A 19,466-nucleotide genomic window follows, 5' to 3' on the forward strand; every position below is an offset into this window, starting at 1 on the left:
CGAAAACATTCTACTGGGTTTGCGTCCCAACTGTGAAAATAAGCTTTATTCATAAACTTTATTTTCGTAAGCTTATGTCGGAAAAACTTATTTAAACAATTTGTCTTGGCTAGCATTTACTTATCCAAGTTGCTTGTTTAAGTAAATAATAGATATGAAAAACCTTAAAATACTCAAAAAAATTTAATTTAATTTTTAACAGTTTATTTAACGGATAATAAATATGCTTGCACAGTTAAATCGAATCTTGGAAAATCTATAAAATACTTGGCAACCCTATAACCAAGGAGCCCAAAAGCACCTACAAGCGACGCAACCAAAGCGAAAGCTCTCAATTTGTCGTCAATTTTCCGGCACAACAGACGGAACATTTGCCAAAAGAGCAACGCGCGAGCTGCGTAGAGCGGAAAAGTAATGTCCAGTGAAACCAGTATCAGTCAAAAACTGCAACGAAAAATTAAACAAGCCTCTATGAACCCCAAGCAATCCAATTAAACCCAAGTGTTCAATGAAAATGTGAATAGAAAATACAGAGAAAACTGTGGAAAACTACGGAAAAGTGATGGAAAACTGACGGGCGAGCCAGAACTTTTGTGCAAGAAAACTAAGTGCAATAAACTGTGAATAATCCCAGAATTAGCGGCCTGTGCATCGAGGGGAATGTGGATGGGGGATAAGAGTGGATTCGGTTCCATTCTATTGCTGAATGTCCAGATTTATATTATGCAAATTAATTTCAATTGGTTTGCACTCTGGACTCTGCGGCACTGTTTATTGTGGCTGCTGCTGTTCCTGCTGCTGCTGCTGCTGCTGCTGTTTTGTTGCTCTTGGTCACTGTAGTATTGTGTAGTACTACTACTACTATCACTGTCACTATCACTACTACAGACCACTATTCACAACCTTCCTGCTTTCGTATACACAAATTCGACTATGGAGTTCGCCCACCCCCAGCCCCCATTGTCCTTTGTCCTTTCCATTTCCATTTCCGCTTCCCCTTATAACAAGTGTGTGTGCGTGCCTGGCGAGATTTACCGGCTTTTCTCCGGTTAAAAACTATGAAAATTGTTTCCCAAGAATTTTTTAATCATACGAGAATGTAACGTGCAAAAAAGGACGAGCAAAGTTGGCAAGCTTTACGTGGAAAAGTAATTAAAATGCGAGCCAAAGAAAGCTCGTGTTAAAGGCGAAGAGAGTATCCGGAAACTATCCCAAAGATGCCAATTACAAGTCGTTTAAATTCACCTTTAAGTGGGTACTTTTTTTAATAGTTCATCCAATTTGATTGAAAGTTCAGTCCGGCAGTTGAGCACTGGGAAATGTTCGACATTTAATGTCATAGTCGGGGCATTTCCTCAAACAGATTGAGTGTGCAATAAATTTAAGAATTTGTCAACGCCGATTTAAGTACCTACTCTAAAAAGCATTAAGGGTATATTTTCAGTAATCATTAAATATAAAATTATAGAGATTTTAATTTATAAAGCAGAAATCACAGTTTATTTTTAACGATATGAATAAATACTTAGTAATTTTCTGTAAAACTCACTCTTACTTTTTCTTAAACCATTAAGAAACGCATATTCATAAAAGCAGGCCAAAAAGCGTCCAATAAACATCTGAATTTTAATGAAGATGAAACCGCAGTGCTCCCTTCGCATACAAAATGCATCTTTAATTCCGCTTATTAAAAGCCGACTTAAAGTATAAATAAACCCTCCGGTTGACAATAATATCAATTACAATTGCGTCGACCGGCAGAGTCGGTCTCCAACAATGGAAAAGACCTGCACGAGACTCTCATTAAAAACCGCACAAGCACTGGCACACACAAAAGCGGTTCGAAAAGAAGCCAAAAATACAAAGTTGTAACAAGGCAAGACAACATTTATATAGTGCAGCAGTCAGTCGGCTGATGCTAAAGCTCGGCCACAAAACCTCGTCAGCACAATCACAGCAATTGCTGCCAGTCTCCAGACTGGGGACCACACTGGGAAAAATAATTGGAAAATATTATGCATCCCTACGTTAATTTGTATGTTCTTTTGATATTTATAATCAAGAAAGTTACAGAAGGTTTTTTAGTTTGACCCCATAATCTTATAGGTTCAACTCCAAAAAGTATGCAATGTTTTTAACATATAAGGGTTTTAAATCTTAGTAATAACATGCTTTTGGATACAATTAATATTATTTTTAATCCAAAAGATCATATGATTTTAATCTGATATATATTATTTCATTCTCTGTAGAAGTTATAAAGGGAATGGTATTGGTTTTCGAGAACGGGGAACTGGGAATGGAGGCGGGTTCCGCAATAATGGGGAACCTCTGACAGACCTGACAGCTAGTAGTCAATGTGAGCCGGGACTGCGGCGGTAGTTGCACAATTTTGCACAAAAGCCAAAGCATAATCATGAATAATGAGCGTTTGTGATAAGTGATAAATGCCCGGTGGCAAATGCACAGGGAATTTAAATAAGAAGAAAATTGTTTTCATCGTTTTGGCCTGGGAAAACTTTTACATTGGATCGATACATAACCATTTGCATAATATTTTGTTCGGTTGGTGCAGCTTTGTTTCAAAAGCAAATGTTTAAAATTAATGTTTCCTTAAATATGATTTTTAAAAATTCTATTAAGAAGATGTTTTAGATGTTCTTGAATAAAAGTATCTTTTTGGCCAGAAGCATACATCCTTAAAACTCATAATGTTTTTGTGTCAAACATGTTCGCCACTTTATTAATGGTATAAATAGTTTATTGTATCCTTCACAGTTTTCAGCCCGATTTGGGGCAAACTGGTTTCCTCTGGGGCCTCAAAAGGCAGCCAAGGCACCGTCATCCCATTTCCCACCGGGCATCCGTTGAGCCCGTTTTCCTCTGCTTCTCGCCCGACTTGTCTGTTGTCTCAGGCTTTTGCTCCGGTCTTCCAGTCGGTCGATTTGACCACCCCAGGGGCTTACAGTATAGTTTGAATCGGGAATCGGTGCGGTTCAGTTCGCAAATGCGCGCCAAAGGTGCTAGGCTTAAGCAAAAAAAATAAAAGAAAACCATTCATTCAGAAACAACTCACATTTAAAAGTTTTTGAATTGAACCCAAACTTCCGGGCTCCGTGGAAAATTGATTTTGATTGGGAGTTTTTCTTTTACTCGATCCCATTGGTGTTTGTCGCAGTTCTTTTGCTCTGGGTTTATTTACGCCGTAATTCGCCGTCTAGTTTTGTCAACTTTAATTGAAATTAATTTACTTTCTTCACATAGTGTTTGTGTGTGGACATGCCGCTGAGTGAACAGCCTTGTATGCGATCAGATTTGAGCGCAGAGGTCAGCAAATAAACAAATTGTCGGACATTATGGTTTATTAAACGGCCACGATTCGTATGCAAAATGAGAATAAAATTCGAGAGGGCCCATCACGACTAGGAGTGTGCAAATTCAACAATTCCTGATTCCCATCTGGCTGGCATCTCATCGCAAAAGTGCCGCCCTTTTCGGGTTTTCCCCAGACTGCATTCGCAATCACCGAATGCAAATCGCAGCGTGATGAACTCAGGCAAACTATTCTTATTTCATCTATATATATATATTTATAGCCGCATATTTATAGAGAGGCGAAAAACGCGATGCGATTTGCATACAAAACACTTGAATACCCGCATTAAGTCGCATAGGCGACGCCTGGAATTTCAATAAGTTAAAAAGTTTGCAAACTAATCAAACCCACCCCTTCTTCTTCCAGCACTTGACAATTATGTAAAGCTCCTCTCGACCGAAAACAAGTTAGCAAACAACAAAAAATGAATAAACTCGTGGTACCGTAAAACTATCAAAAAACTGTAGAGCAAGTGGCAACAACTCAAAGTAACAAACAACAAACGAAAACTCTCCCAAAGTGCTAGCAATTAAAAATAATTTCACAGTTTGCTAACGAACAAGAACAGGGAAATACAAATAAAATAAAATATAATAAAACAGAAACCGAGTCTTGAATGTCGCGCAAAATGTTGCAAGTGCCGGTGGCAACACTCGTGTTGCTGTCGCTGCTGCAGATTGCCGATGTTGCTGCTGTCACAGATGCGGCAACAACAGCAACGGCCGCAGCAGCAACAACATCCACGATGACAACCGGAATCGATGCCAGCCTGAAGAATGCCAAGTTGATTGAGGGCAAAGTGCTCCCCGATTTGGCCATCCTGAAGCGAGTTAACCAGGAAGACGAAAAGTGGCAGCAGGTCTACCGGTTCATCGACGATGGCTTTCCCGTCCTCGAGTTGTACGGCTACAAGCCAAAATCAGGTGAGTGCTTCGGGAAAAATAAATGAGGCTTAAGAAGAACTGCGCAGTATTTTCTTGGGCTATGACTATTCAGTTATATAAATTATAGCATAGCTTTATGATAGGCAATACCAAAAAGACTATCTTATTTATTGCTTACAAGGAATTTATAAAATATAGTTAATTAACAGTCTCAAAGTGTTTAAGACTGGCGGTGCTATTAAGCAACAAACCATTCGTAAACATGGCGAATACCCATCCCTATCTTAGAATTCCCAAAATAAGTCCCCGATCCAGGCGAAACACGTTGATGTCATTTCTATCTAGAGTCGCCTTCATTACGTGCCTGTAATGCCATAGCAATTGTGTCTAAAGAAGTAGTAAACAATATAAAATAAAATGTTAAAGAAGTTTTAGTAGCTCTATTGAAACAATTAAAATATAATTATTATTAGAACAGTTTAGGAATATAAAGCATTTTAAAATGAGTTTTAAGATGTTTTTTATAATAACGAGATGATATCTTGCTTACCTTTCTGTATGGCCTGAAGTTGGCCCTAAAATGACCGAATTTTTCTTCGGCGGAGTTGATAGCCACATTAATATGGAGAAGGGCGATCGGAAATATAAATATGGCTAACAGACTCTTCACAAGGTCCTCGACTGATTGCTGTGAATCAAGTGAAAGCTTGATATGAAGAGTAATAAATTCTCCAATAAAGCCGTCCACACAAAGGACCTGGCCAACAAGTCAAAGTTAAGCCTTAGTTTAATGAGTTGTCTGTAAAATTCGTAAAGTTGGAATGATTTCCTTCGCTTAGAATGCTCCTGGATGTCATAGCAGGCATATAGGATCAAAATGTCCAAATAGACAGCCAGGGATAACAAAAGAGGCTAAATGCATACGAAGAGTATTCCAGATTGTCTTAGAAATATGTCTATATTTGGTCCTAAGCCCGAAACCAGCATAGAAGAATTCGCACTGAGAGGTGCCGCCGAAGCGACCACTGATCTGTACGCTTCGAGACCAAAAAGCCACCAGTTTATACGGAGTTCCCGACCACAGATACTCTCGTAGCTATGATATATCCCCACGAATCCATTTAACATCTTTTGCATCAGTTTCCGATGATACCTGTTATTAGGGTGATCTGATAACTATGAATTAGAATAAAGGGTGCTAGCAAGAGTTTTTGAAATCATTTATAAAGGTGCCTAAGAGTATGCAACTAAACTTTTTGATCCAGTTCTTAATATGTATCATTGCAATCTTTTGAGCACTTTAGTAAATGATTATAAAATCATAATAATTAAGTACTTTAAAAACAATAATAAATAACACCGTACCTGTAAAGAAAAGCAAACCCCATGCTGATGAAAAAATTTTGATTCTTGGCGACTGTCAATCCCATTTTGAAGATAATATTCAGGGGTCTTTCGCTGCCAGAATTAGGATCCGTTAGTCCGCGGAGGAACTCCAATCCCCAGTAGATTACGTGCATCAAAAATATCAACAGCAGCCAGGGTCGCAGCCAGAATCTGTGCATCGCCTCCACCAGAAAATTAATCTTTTGGTTCAGTCTGAATACCCGCCTGCCTTCGACATATCTGTAGATGTTGCAACCCGAAAGCGCTGTCAGCACTTGCAGCAGCTGCAGAAAGCTCGTTAGACAGGACATGGCGCAACTGACTCCCCCAAACAGCTCGAGACAGTCAGAAAACTCCGAAAATGGGGAAATGGAAATGTGTGACGTTGACAAATGACTTCGTTCAGCTGTCCAAATGTTGATCATAAACAAAAAATAGTCAATTTACCCATTACCGTTGGGTGGGGATATGGAAACTAAAAGGATACATACATTTTTAGGAAATGTATTTCAACAATTGAGGATTGCAAGTTTGCTACACCAAACTTAGTTTGCTATACCAAACTAAATTTCTGAAATATGAAACTCATTATTATTTTTCAATGATAAACCGTATACTTTTTGTTTAATAATGGTGAAATGAATTACATTTGTTTCATAATGTAGTTACAAGGGAATAAATACATTTTTACTGCAGAGTGAACAAAAAAGGGATATCAATGCCCCTGGTTTGACAAGGAATGTTACAACCAATTGCCAATAAGCGAAAAAAGAAAACAGTCATAAATTTAAAGTTAATTACCACTTTAAAATAACTATAAATTTCAAAATTATTAAATAAAAGTAGAGATGTAATGAAAAATGTAATGAAAACAATTGAACAAAACTAATGAACATTACACTCTAAAAGGCTTTTATAAATGAAAACCAACTTATCAACATTATAAAAAAGACATAAAGTAATTAGGAATCATTGAAAATTGCTTCTGGCACACCTTCCGAAATAAGAGCCCAAGACGCGTGTGCCATAATAATACAAGTTAATTAAAGCCACGCATTTTCGTAGACTACACGCCCTCAAAAAAAGATGTACCCCTCGGCGGGAGCCAAAGTTAATTACTTGATTAGCATGCGGACAGGTTGGGGATTCAGGTGTGCTGAGCGCAGCACTTAGCCGTAAATGAAACGAAAACAGTTTACATTTTTAAGTGAGCAATTCCCGTGGTAACTGGTTCTCCGTCTCCTTTGCATTCCGGCAGACCTGCCCTACACACTGATTGTGCCCAAAATCGATGTCCGGAGCATTGAGAAGCCGCGGCTAAAGGAGTTCATGTTGGAGCATGTGGTGCCCGGGAAAATCTTCGACAGCTACAGCGCCGTGTCCAATGGCAATGGGAATGGGAACGGAAACAGCAAGGAGGAGGAGGAGTCCTTCGGCAATGGGAACGGCCACAAAATCGTTTTCCGTAAATTGGAAAAATCCCACAACAATGTTTGGCTACTCAATGGCCAGCAAATACTCCACAAGCTGCGTATCAATGAGAACCTGATGGCCATTGCAATTGATGGTTATTTGGGCGATAGGAAGTCGCCCTACTCCAAGCGAAATATCCAGGAAACGAACAAGTGAGTATGGCCACCGCGCACCATTCCCACACAGTGGGTCTAAATGACGCCATAAATGTTGTAATTTGGTGCGTGCAATAACGCCCAGTGAAATAACGCCCAAGTCTAGAAAACTTACATTTTTTTGGTAATTGTTTTTTTTAATTTCATGGGCGTTATTTTACAGGGTTTAATAGCATGCATCCATTACAATTTGTTGGAAATAACGAAAGAATGATATTATATTTTACGAAAATAAAAATATTATTTTTAAATATTATTTTATTTTAAAGCTTATAAAACTATACATTAAAAAATATTTATTTTAAAATCTATCGGAACAATAAGTTCATGTTAATATTTAATACTTGTGCAATTTGTATCCATTTTTTTATCCTAAACCACTGTAGAGGACTCCTGCTAAGTTCCTAGTCCTAGTTTGTTTGCGGTCAAAATGCACTCATGCGAAATTTATCAGGCGGCAAACAAAGTTTTTGCTGGTCCAACTTTTTGCACACACACTCTGCAACTTTCCTCTTCCGCAATTCGGACCAAGGCCTTCGAGCGAAACTCAATCTCAATCTGTGGACCTAGAACCACCACATCCTCATAATCATCTAATGCATATTCATTTCATTTCACACAGAAAAACAAATTAGTCGATGAGCTTTTCACTTTAGAAAAACTTAATGCCAACATATCGCTTTACAGAGTGAATAACAAAGATGATTAAAAAATGTTAACATGCAGAAACTATCAAATATATTCATTTTTAAAACAGAAAAATATAATTTGATATTTAATAATATTTTCCCTGTGCATTATATAGCCGCTACAACGACCCCCAACCGTTGGAACAGCCGAACATTACGAATGCTCATGCAAAGGTGGAGCCTGTTATCAAGGAGTCGAAGGCCAGTCCGCTAATGTCCTTTTTGGCCAACATGAAGACGGGCACCAAGGTGTTCCAGCACTTCCTCTCCAAGAGCAATCTGACCCGGATCATGGACGACAATGCGTATACGGTGCTGATTCCCTCAGACAACGCCTTCCAGCGCTGGCATCCCATCGACTGGGGATTCTACCCCTTCTCCGTGCCCGAGTTCACCGAGTCGGTGCTTAGGAACCACTTTCTGCCCATGCAGCGACCCCTGCGGCTGTCCGATGTGCGGAATATGGACGAAGTCGTCGTGACCACCATGGGTGGCGAGGATGTCGTCTTCCACGGGCAACGTAAGTGGCTACCATAAATTACATTCCCAAATTGAATTTATTAGAACGGTATGTGGCCCTTCCCCTTCTTCGATAGCCACCCCCACGGTGAACAATGTGAGCATCATGTCCGACTACAACCTCTCCAATGGCAACCAGGTGTTCATTATCTCCGAGGTGCTCTTCGTCACCGAAGCTGTGGTCTCCAAGTTGCATCAGGTAAGCTGATTATGCCTAATCCTGGGTAAAGAAGGATGTTCATAGGGGGAAAATTCAACAAAGAATACTCAAAGCTAATACTATAATATATTATATTATATTATAATATATATAAATATATTATTTAAATGTTTATGACACCCTATATAATAACATATTGTAGTATATATAAATATATTATTTAAATGTTTATATCACCCTAGATGCACAAAGATAAGGAGACACCTCCATTGCTGGCATTCCCTTGGTTTGGAGCGCAGTTTCTGTCTCATTCATTCTTGGCTTTGGAGAGAGATCCGCGCTTTACTCAGATTACCAGGTTAGGATTTAATAATTTAAAAATAATAAAAGTCTCTTTAGGTAAAAAATAAAATTGTAACCTTCCCCCAAAGATACCTAAACAGTGCCGAGATTGCTCCCCACATTTCGGGAGCCAACTACACGTTCTTTGTGCCAGAGGATCGGGCCTTTGAAAAGCTAGGATTCGACAAGCTATCAGATGAGGTTATGGTGAGTATTAAATATATTTTTAAAAATGAAATATATAACAAATCCTATACGTTAGGCCTCACAACGCGGCGTAAAAATGTTGCTGAACCACTTCGTTAAAGGCCGTCTGTACAACCGTGATCTGCGCGATAATGAAGTTTTCGAGACAATCGGAGGTGGCCATATAAAGATCACTCGGAATCCGGGCAGCAACTATACCAGCGTTAATAATGCTCAGATTACCGAGAGTGAGGTGTTCGTATACAACTTGGGCACCATGTACTACCTGGACGACATCCTGTACTCGCACATGCTGCGCGACTTTGTGACCAAGTCGACCAAGACGAGATCCAATCGGCACGGCAGCGATTCCGGCGGAGGATCACGGAGCACCTCGCGACCCAGCGATGTGGAGATCGTGCCCAATGAGTTCGAGGGGGAGCACAATGGAGGGGACTACGCCATCCACGGGGACGACGAGGACTTCGAGGATGAGATTATCACGCCCAAGGCGCTGCCCGTCCAGATCTACGAGTTGCCCAAGTAGAGAGTGGGGATCTTGAAAGCTGGGTTTACGTCAAAACATATATCGCGAATGTAAATGCGAAAATAACATAGGCGGCACTTCTTTGCAATTGTTTTAATTAACCCTTATTCTGTTTTGATTTCTATAAAGTTCAATTCATTTTCTTTTGCATATTAATCAGTCTGACAATAGTTAGTAACATTTCAAACCTTTTAAAATTTATTTTTTGTCGCTTATTTTATTTTTGCAATTAAGTAACGATGTGAATTAAATTTTTTTGCAATTGATCTGGGTTAAAGCAAGGATTGGAAAGGGAGGCGAGGCGCTTAAAGCGTTTTTGTATAGTTCTGGGCTAATTTTTTAAAGCATTTCTCTAGTTTAGTTCTTAGATCTTCGTGTATATTTTAAGTTTAGCATTGAACGAGGCGGTGAAACGAAGTATACTACAAATTCAACATCAAGAGCAGCAGCAGCGACAGCAGCAAATATATAAAATCTAATCCTAAAGAAATTATCAGCGATTTAGACAAAGCTTGTAGACTTAGCGAGAAATTGCAGCCAAACAAATTACTACAAATATTCAAAGAGTAACGAGTAAACGAGTAAAGCATTCCCGTAATATTCGAATTAGAAGCAAAATTTCAAGAAAATATAAACATATACGTATACTATGCAAATTCAATTAGCGCTCATCAGTGTTTATGCTTTTTTGAGTCTATCCATGTGAGGGAGCATAGCGAAAACATATCGGCTAAATCGGCGAATCGAACCTCGAGCGTTCGAAATTCACTCGGAGAAAATTCCCTGGAGGGCATTGGCAGAGGACGGGAGCGAGGCAAGATATATCTATAAATACGAGTATATTACGAACAAATATTGTATTTTTTAATTTAACGGTATTGATATTTAATGTATCTGTGTATATGAACAAAAAAAGCAATGAGAACGAAGCATCCAATTTTATAATAGTTTGTTAAAATAAAAACAAAAATCTTCCAGAAAAACAACGCACACCGCATTTCGATTCGTTGAACTTTTTTATTATGAATTAGTTAAACTCAATACACGTGTAAGTATGATTATATTATGTACCGATTTTGGAGTATTGTATATGCGTTTGTATATATATGCATGTAAATAATACCTGTAATTCTAATTGACTTAAAAAATAGGTTTTAATGGAGAGCTTGTACAGTAGTTTGCTAAATATTATTGTTTCGATTTAAAGCCATAACTTAACATACTGAAACGAAGCAAGTGACAAATGCCAATTTAATGGAAACTAGAGTAGGCAGTGGAAAATGAAACTATCATATCAAATGCATATTGCTTATGGGTGTGCCTTAAAATGGTTACGGAGTGATATGATATGGCTCTTAGGTTAATTATAACTTCACATGACACACAAAAATTCTTGATTCAACTACAACTACAGTACGCAACATAATATTCGATCTTGAGCTTTGGCTGGTTACACAAAGTCGCCCGTTTCTATAGTAATATCAAATTCTACAAGTTAGTTTTTTTTTTTTGATTGTTAAAATGTTTTTTTAATTTGCTCGAATTGGTTTTGGTCGTTTTCTTCTTTGCTGTTGTTGTTTTCTGAGATCCAATTTTAAAGAGTAGCGTTGTTATCAGAAATTCAATTTAGTTAAACTTCTCACTGTTGAATTTTAGAGTCCCTACAGACTAAATATTATGAAAAATTACCTGCACATTAAGAATTTTTTTGTTAAACACTCAAGCAAAAACTTACTTGCATACTGTTATCACTTTTGATTCTAAAATATATAAAACCCAGCTTATATTCCATATAAAATCGTACAAGTCTTACAAAATTTTGAGAAGTTTCTAGAGAAGTTTAACTATGAATACTAAAATTCTATTTAAAACGCTGCTCTGCCAGAACTAATTTTATCAACTTCTAATCATTGTGCTCATTCACATTGCTGCTGTTGGTAGTGCCTGAAGGGTTGTTTTGACTGCTGGTTGTCTCAGTCTCATTATCACTACAGTTCACAGGATCTACGACTTCAATATCAACTTCCGGGGCAGCTATCTCAGCTGCTGCCCCACCAACAGCTCCCTCGAGCTCCTCGGCAGCGGTGGGCTTCGGCCTGAAGCTGTTGTTATCCGCATTTAGCTTGTAGTTCTTGTAGGGATCCGGCGATCCTGGAGGCATTGCCGGCTGCGATTGCTGTTGAGCTTGGGCCGATAGGCGCTGAAGACGCCTCTGCTGATTGCTAAACGTTGGACTTTCCGATCTGGCTCTTTGCAACATGGGACGCTGCTGATGGTAGGTGGAATTCGGATCGTAGTCACGTGATCTTCCAAACTCAAAACCATTTTGCCACTGAACATGTACATTCTCGTACGAAGGATCCTCGTATTGATAGTTTCCAGCCAATCTATTGGGGTTCCTTTTTTCAGCTCCGTTTCTCAGGCGACTTAAAGTGCTGTGCAATGGGCGAGCTGATGCATTAGTGTCCCTTCGAATGGTAGAAGCTGCTCCTGCTGCCGCACAAGCTCCTGCGCAAGAACTCTGAAAACGCACCATATCCTGGGGAAGACCACTCAAACGGGGAGTGCCGTACGGATTCGACATCTGAGACGCCACCGAAGCGGTGTCGCAGCTGACGCAGTCACGGGAAAACATAAAGTTGAAGTCGATCACCTGATGTGAAGATAGATTTGGATAAAAATGAAGACATTGATATTGATAGTAAAAGTAAGTATTACCTACCTTGCAATCGGGTCCTTGGCCTATCCACAGCGGCAGCCATTTGTTAACTAGAAGCCATTGCAAACTGGACTTGGAGATGCGATTCAAGGTCCCATTTCCATTAGCATCTCCGGAAGAACTAGAACGTGCCGCTGCTGTAGAAGTTTTCTTGGCCAAAGTTCCGCTTTTTCCCGAGCCAGTAGATGTAGTTTTATCTAAAACTGGAGATGCGGCTGTAGAGGATCCTCCCGACTCTTTGGCTGCCTTGCTGGTTGTTTTCACCTTCGGGATGGCGCCCGTGGTCCGATTGGTAATGCTATTTGATGTGCTTGGAATATTATCTGACGGAGAATGCTCTTCAACCGCTGTTGCTGCTCCGGCGGAAGCGGACCGTGCAGCTCGCTCCATAGATACATTTGGCGTTAATGGGGAATTATGCGCAGCCATAGCAGCTGCTGCTGCTCCAGATGTTTTGTAAATATTTGTCATACTCTGCGAATTTTCGCCATGCAAGCAGCTAAAGAAACTGGAGGCACTGTTTTTCACAGGAACCTTAACGTTGGCATACTCTACAGGGACATTCGAACCAGCAGCTGTCATATAACCCTGACAATTTGGAACATTACAGGTGCCACTTCCTGCACCGCCAGCTGCGGCTCCTCCTGATCCATTGGCATTCAACCGAATGTGTCCCACTGTTCCGAAGTGCGAGTGACCCAGTACGGCATAATGTCCTCCCAGATTGTAGTGATCGATGTTGCCGCAAGACGAGCTTAGGTGTCTTTCGATTCGTCCGATTCCATGACCTAAAACATCGAGACGTGTATAGAGCGGCACTCGATTGGCAGCGGTTGTCCGGTAAAGCGGTTCATCCCGTATCTGCTCATAGATATTCTCGTAACGCATAGTTCCTGCTCCGGCATAAGGCAGATTGTAGCCATCTGTGGACTCCGTATCGTCGAAGCTTCGCTGACGTTGACAGTTGGAACGACTGTTCGAATACAGAGGACTGCAGCGAAGTCCAGTTCCACAGCGATTTCCTTAAGGAAAAAAAAATTAAAGTTTAGTGTAAGTTTAGTAAATGTTGCAGGTGATCAACACAACTTAATAAGTATACGAGTTTAAATGTTGACTTTAATTTGGACCAATTAGATCCGAAACTAATAATTGATTTGAACTTCGTTTGCCAATGCTAGCAAATATTTCGCATTTGTTTGTATACTTATGTTTGTTTGGCTTCTTTTTTCACAGCATCGTAATAAATGTTAAAACTAAGTTTGCTTATAAAATTCGCGGGAAGCAAGGCAAACTGATACTGGCAAAGGTTTTAAAGTCAAGCGGGTTAATTTAAATACAAGATTGATTAATCGGCCCAATCAAACTGATTTTAGCGCAATATTATATTCGATTCTCACCGTTCTGCATATCTATTCGAAAGTTACGTCTGTATCCGAGGCCAGATCTCACGGCTCTCGGAACATCATAAGCGGCAGAGCTACTGGATCCAAGAATTCCTCCCGAGGCAGATCGATCATATAAATCATTTCTATAGTTATTCATGGGCAGTATGCGTTGAGGTTGTTGTTGTTGTTGTGGCTGTGATTGCTGTTGTTGTGGTGCTGGGGCTGGTGCTGTTGGCGGTTGCGGATTGTTGTTGGCATTGGCTTCAGTTGGAGCTGGTGGTTGTTGCTGTTGAATTTCCTCGGCATTTGCAGGGGCATTGGCATTGACATTGGCATTGGCGACAGCTGCAACTTGATTGCTGTTGTTGCCACTGTTGTTGTTGCTGGGCTGACCAATGGGCGCATAAATGTTCTCGTAGTGCGGATGATTTGGCTGAGGTGCTAGAGCCGGCGCAGCTGGAGCAGCAACCGCTGCCGCCCCTCCAGCTGGAGCCAGATTGCCGTAGATGGCACCACCAATGGCGCCCTCCATCGTGCCCTCCGCCTGGCTATTCTCATCATCCAGCAGTGCGATGGCCAGCGAAGCAGCTTGGCTGGGAGGGAGGAGAGAGAACATTATGATTTGTTTAGGTAATTATGTTTTCAATTTACTTACCGGGCCAATGCACCCTGCTCTTCCATTCACATGGGCTTATCGATCATACACACGCCCGCATAGCTGCGTCCAATGGTCATCAACGCAGGCAATATTCTCCAGCTGTCCGAGTCTGGACAGTAGACCTCCACGGAAGCTAGGTTCGAGGTGCCATCATCGCCACCAACCACATACAGTAGGCCATCGTGAGCCACTACACCAGCATTTCGGCGGCAGTAGGACATATCAGCCACCGACCGCCACGAGTTCGTTTCACAATCGTAGGCTTCCACGGATCTTCTGACTAGGGGACCATCGTGTCCACCCACGGCATACAAGATGTTGTTCAGCACTCCCACTCCGGCGCCACTCCTCCGCGAATTCATCTCCGACACAGCTACCCAGGTGTCCGTATCCGGATTATAGCGCTCTACAGATGATAAGCACTGACGGGTGAAGCCATCGTAGCCGCCAACGGCATAAAGAAGTCCATGAACCACGCCTACGCCGACAGAACTGCGACGGGTCGACATGGAGGCGATAAAGCGCCAAATGTCAGTCTTGGGATCATACATCTCGGCACTCGAAAGACCTGTTGTGCCATCAAAGCCACCCACTGCAAAAATGCATCCATTTAGGACAGCTACTCCAAGGGTGGATCGCCTGGCCTCCATATTGCTACAGTTGGCCCACTGATCCGTGGCGGGATCATATACATCCACAGTACGCACGCGCAGGGAACCATTGAAGCCTCCGACGGCATAGACCTTATCGCCCAGGACACTTAAGCCAGAGCGGCATCTTCGGTTGGGCATTTCGGCTGCCTGGTACCACTTCTCCTCTCGCAGATCATACCATTCCACGGAGCGTATAGCCTTGGGTGCTTGACCGCCAATAACGAGTAGAATTTTGGGCATTCCCACCGGCTTCCTGGGCACTGTTCTAGCGGACTTAGTCTCCGTGGGCAGTAGGTGATAGGTCAGCGCCTCAATAATGAGATTCTTACATACGATATTGCCCTCGAGCAGGAGTTCCTTGTCCACGCGCTGTGTGATGTACTCCTTGGACAGGAAAGGCAGGCGGACGTGCTCCATCAGCACCGAGGTGAACTGCTCCCGCATCGGGACATCGTAGCGCAGCCAGGCGATGACGCACTCGTAGACGCGCTCCTCATTTGGAACCGAAATCCGGTCGTTGCCTATCAGGCTGATGACCTGCTCGTGCGAGAGGTTCAGAAACTCATCGAACTGGATCACCTCGCTGTAAATAAACCAAAGTCAGGCAGTCAGTACTGGGGCACAAGTAAGGAGCGGAGTGCAGTAAGCTTAAATTCAATTAATCGCCAGCAAACCGGTTCAATTTTAGTTAACTGCACATTTGCTTTCGATTTTGAGTCACTAAACAATTAAATTAATAATAAAGATTGTCTTTTCGGTTAATGATTTGACTTAAGTTAAATCTTAACTATTTAGTTAAACCGATTATTATTCTGAAACTCAAAGTCAACAAAGTTTTTTTAAAATAAAATTTAAAACGTGATCTTATAACAGACCCCAGAATTGCGGGAATATATAGGTGCTCGTAGACATCAATACGTGATTATCTTATAAATAACGATTTGGTAGTATATTTTGAATGACTGACAAAAAAACGTTGAACTTAAAGTATTTTAATTTAATATGTGCCATGAATACTAAGGATCGCATCTCATTATTTAATAATATAAGCAAAAATAATTACTGCCTGAACAAAAAAAGACTTACACTTCATGCCATTTTATTATTTTCCTAATCTTTAAGTCATTTTAACAAGCAATTAGGTAACCGATCCCTGAATAACTATAATTAGCATTTTAAACTGTTGTTAATTTTGCTGATTTCTACTATGCGAGCCATTATTTTCCAATCTTTTTAAATGTTGGTTGAATCAATAAAGAATTAAATGTTACTTTTATAGAAAATGAATTGCTGATAAAAATAAATACAACGCAACGTATAGAACTAAATAAATTAGGTTTCCCAACATATACACTTGAAAAGTCAATCGATTCTAATCTGTTAGCAAGCAAATAAAAACAATCTCATATTTGTGTACCCATAGTGCGTCATCGTAATCTTTTTCCACTTACTTAAAATGCTGCTCGATGTAGGTCTCTGCGTAATTGAGAAGCTCCACGCAGGCATGAAGATCGGCGAATTCCCGGATGCCCAAGCAATTACTAGCATCCAGCTGTGTTTGCAGAAAGTCGCAGCAGGCATCTCGCACATCCGTAAGCTGGAGCAGATTGGCGGCCGTTAAGAGGACCTGTACGTTATCCTCGTTCACCTCCACGGTGGCAGTGTAAACGTAATCGATGAGCAACTCCAAGGCCCTGGCATCGACGCTCTGGAGGGTGATCCTGGCCTGGCGCGACTCCTCGAAGCTGGTAAACATCGCATAAAAGTACGGACTGCAGGAGGCCAGGACCATGCGATGTGCGTGGATCTCCACATCGTCGGCCACTAATATCACATCACAGAGCTGTTTTTGTCTGAAAATTTAAAAGTGAACGATGTTTTAAATAAATATTAACTAAGTAATTTCCTTGAAACTAACGACTGGCATCAAAAATTACAGCTCTTAAGTCGGACGATTCCAATCAAATCAAAATTCCACTTATTTATGTACCCCTTGAATTCCCTTAATAGACGGTATTGATTGCCAAATAAACAGCTTAAAAGTGTGCCAATTATTTTCAAGGCTAAAGATGTTTGTAAATTGAAGTGTTGGTTTTTTTCGTGGAAGTATGTTTTGCATTGTAAATATAGCACCGGGAAATTTTTGCTTTGTTTGCAAAGTTGCGCGCGGTAATGCTTTATGACTACTCAAAAAATTAAAATCTTTTGTGCGGAAAATCGGAAGATTGTTTGCGTTTATTATTTTAAGAATTTTATGACCAACATTAAGTGTTCACAATAAAACCTATTACCTTTCTCAGTTCCCGAAATCATTTGTTTATTTACCATCCCAATCGTGAATCCAGTTTACAACGCTTGGTTTACTTTTTGGGTTACACCACATTCACTTTTGACGCCGATTCAGATTGACTTTATAAAACTTGTTTTATGTAAGCTGCCAATAAAATTTCCACGCCGCCAGTACTTTTCCAGATAACGAAAGGCGAAGACGCGGAAGCGAAATCGAAATAAGACTCGAAACCGAAATATCTGTGGCCCCACCAAGTTCAAGGTCGTGGCCCAATGCGAAACCCGAAGGCGTAAACTCATCATAATAAAAACTAGACAATAATTAATGCGAATGCCCCCACGACAAAAGCGTCGGCAAATATAGTGTGCAAACACAAATATTAGCAACGGACAGATAAACAAAGCGAACTGCGCAAATATGCGAGTGACGATCGTCCGACATTTTCAGCGATTATATTTTCGCATCTTGGCCCAAATCAGAGATCTCGAGGGGCAGACGGCCCACCTGTCCCGTCCAATATAGGGATTTAATTATGCCGCCTTTGTTCGGGAACAAAGGGAGGTGATTTAAATATAGAATATACCTATAGAATAAATTCTGATTCGCTAAAAGTAGGTATACTTTGGGGTAGGTCAAAAAGTCACAGAACTCACATATTTTTGTATGCAAATAGGGTTTGGCTGAGTTAATAGACAAGGAATAAATTAATGACGAACCAACATTAAGTTATAAATTTTTTCAACATTTTTTAAGGTAATTCTACTGATAAATCCAAAAATCTGTACAAGGTTAGCTTTATACAAATACTTAAACCTGTTATTAGATTTTTTGAAGTTGTCTTTACATATTTTGGCTGTTAAATAAGATTAATCACCAGTTTATGAAAAGCAATGCTGACAAAGCCAAAAATTAAAAACAATATGGATTATACAGGTTTATGACAAGTATAGGCGAGCCTAGCTCAAGTGAAATAGATCTCAGTTACTTAAATTGTAAGAAACATACAGATAAGGTAAGAACCCAGTTACCTAAAGTGCGCTACAACCACCTCTTATCAATCCCTACTTGCTAATTGACTGCGGTTTCTCAATGTATCACATATTTAGGGGTTTAACAGAATGGTACTATCTGTACCCAGAATAAATGACTTAAACGATCTGTAGTTAAGGAAGGGAGTTACCTATCCACCTTTTTAAGGACTTAAACTTAATGACCCTGTCACAGGTAGCATGTTAATGTGGTAGGAAGTCAGAGGATAGAATTGAAGCAGCTCCTCAGACAGGATCTTGGGTTATCCTTACTTTCTCATCTCGTTCATGGCGTCGAAGGACCGCGCCGTGTGCTGATCGTTGCTGTACTGGCCCACTGTGCCGCGCTCCTTGCCGTTCGGCCGCTGGACATGCTTCTGGGAGCTCTCGTCCAGGGAGTTCTGGCTGGCGTACCGCAGGAGGCAGCTGCCCCGCTCCAGGCCGCTTCCCTCGGCGGCGGGATTCTGGTGCTGCTGCTGCTGCTGTTGCTGCTGCAGCAGGCGCTGTCGCTGTTGCATGGCCGCCACGCCCACAGCGGCTCCTAATCCGGGCGGTGGCGCCACAAACTCCGGCCCCGCTCCCCCTTCATTCTGCGCCTGTTGTTGCTGTGCGTTTTGTCCCTGCTGTTGTTGTTGCTGCTGCTGCTGGTTGTTGTTGCCATTGCTTAGGTTGCTCATAATACCGATCGTGTATTTGGTTAGCAGCGCACTCAGAGCTATCATCCGAAAACGGATCGCAAATCGGAGGTGCTGTGCTCGGCCAGAAAAAAACAAACCGTAGTGGTGAAAAATTGTACACCGACTTTTTTTTGACGCGACCAGAGCAGTGTGACCAGTCTTCGGTGGGCCGCAAATCGCCCCCAAACAGTGCAGCTAAGCGTTATATACTGAATATTCTTTTGGTATATACCAGGTGGCGCAATCCACGCGAAACGGTCATATACAAACCGTTATTAAAGTTATTTAAAAAACAATAAATAATTATTTAAAAAATAATATTTTTATTTAAATTAATAA

General features: G+C 41.0%; 3 protein-coding genes across 5 annotated transcripts; 1 reads left to right on the forward strand and 2 right to left on the reverse strand.

Moving 5' to 3' along the window:
* Positions 1–334: 334 nt before the first annotated feature.
* LOC119548627 lies at positions 335–10,374 on the forward strand. Of its 3 annotated transcripts, none has more exons than XM_037856005.1 (8): positions 335–411; positions 3,743–4,299; positions 6,905–7,271; positions 8,080–8,483; positions 8,560–8,681; positions 8,885–9,000; positions 9,074–9,191; positions 9,247–10,374. In XM_037856005.1, exons 2-8 carry the CDS (start codon positions 3,993–3,995, stop codon positions 9,715–9,717), a joined length of 1,905 nt encoding a protein of 634 aa, XP_037711933.1. In that variant the 5' UTR covers positions 335–411; positions 3,743–3,992; the 3' UTR covers positions 9,718–10,374. The 3 variants fall into 3 exon arrangements, with proteins under 3 accessions (XP_037711933.1, XP_037711934.1, XP_037711935.1); XM_037856006.1 differs by lacking the exon at positions 335–411 and adding an exon at positions 498–516; XM_037856007.1 differs by lacking the exon at positions 335–411 and adding an exon at positions 2,971–3,020.
* LOC119548628 lies at positions 4,459–5,957 on the reverse strand. Its single transcript, XM_037856008.1, is given in 4 exon segments — positions 4,459–4,647; positions 4,811–4,953; positions 4,956–5,413; positions 5,626–5,957. Coding segments are annotated over 4 exon segments (1,122 nt in total).
* Positions 10,375–10,714: 340 nt separating the features above from the next.
* On the reverse strand, positions 10,715–19,280 carry LOC119548626 (ring canal kelch protein). The gene is made up of 6 exons (XM_037856004.1): positions 18,724–19,280; positions 16,584–16,985; positions 14,477–15,715; positions 13,834–14,414; positions 12,440–13,458; positions 10,715–12,370 (listed from the first exon to the last, which is right to left on the reverse strand). The coding sequence occupies exons 1-6, from the start codon at positions 19,170–19,172 to the stop codon at positions 11,621–11,623; spliced, it is 4,440 nt and encodes a 1,479-aa protein (XP_037711932.1). The 5' UTR covers positions 19,173–19,280; the 3' UTR covers positions 10,715–11,620.
* Between the last annotated feature and the right edge of the window lie 186 nt (positions 19,281–19,466).

Source organism: Drosophila subpulchrella, chromosome 2L (genome assembly GCF_014743375.2).
Source record: "Drosophila subpulchrella strain 33 F10 #4 breed RU33 chromosome 2L, RU_Dsub_v1.1 Primary Assembly, whole genome shotgun sequence".
Lineage (NCBI taxonomy): Eukaryota > Metazoa > Arthropoda > Insecta > Diptera > Drosophilidae > Drosophila > Drosophila subpulchrella.

Coding starts and splice junctions, on each gene's coding strand:
- LOC119548627 (XM_037856005.1), top strand. CDS start 3,993: ATGTCGCGCAAAATGTTGCAAGTGCCGGTGGCAACACTCGTGTTGCTG. Junction 4,300..6,904: donor CGGCTACAAGCCAAAATCAG/GTGAGTGCTTCG, acceptor GCATTCCGGCAG/ACCTGCCCTACACACTGATT. Junction 8,484..8,559: donor TGTCGTCTTCCACGGGCAAC/GTAAGTGGCTAC, acceptor CTTCTTCGATAG/CCACCCCCACGGTGAACAAT.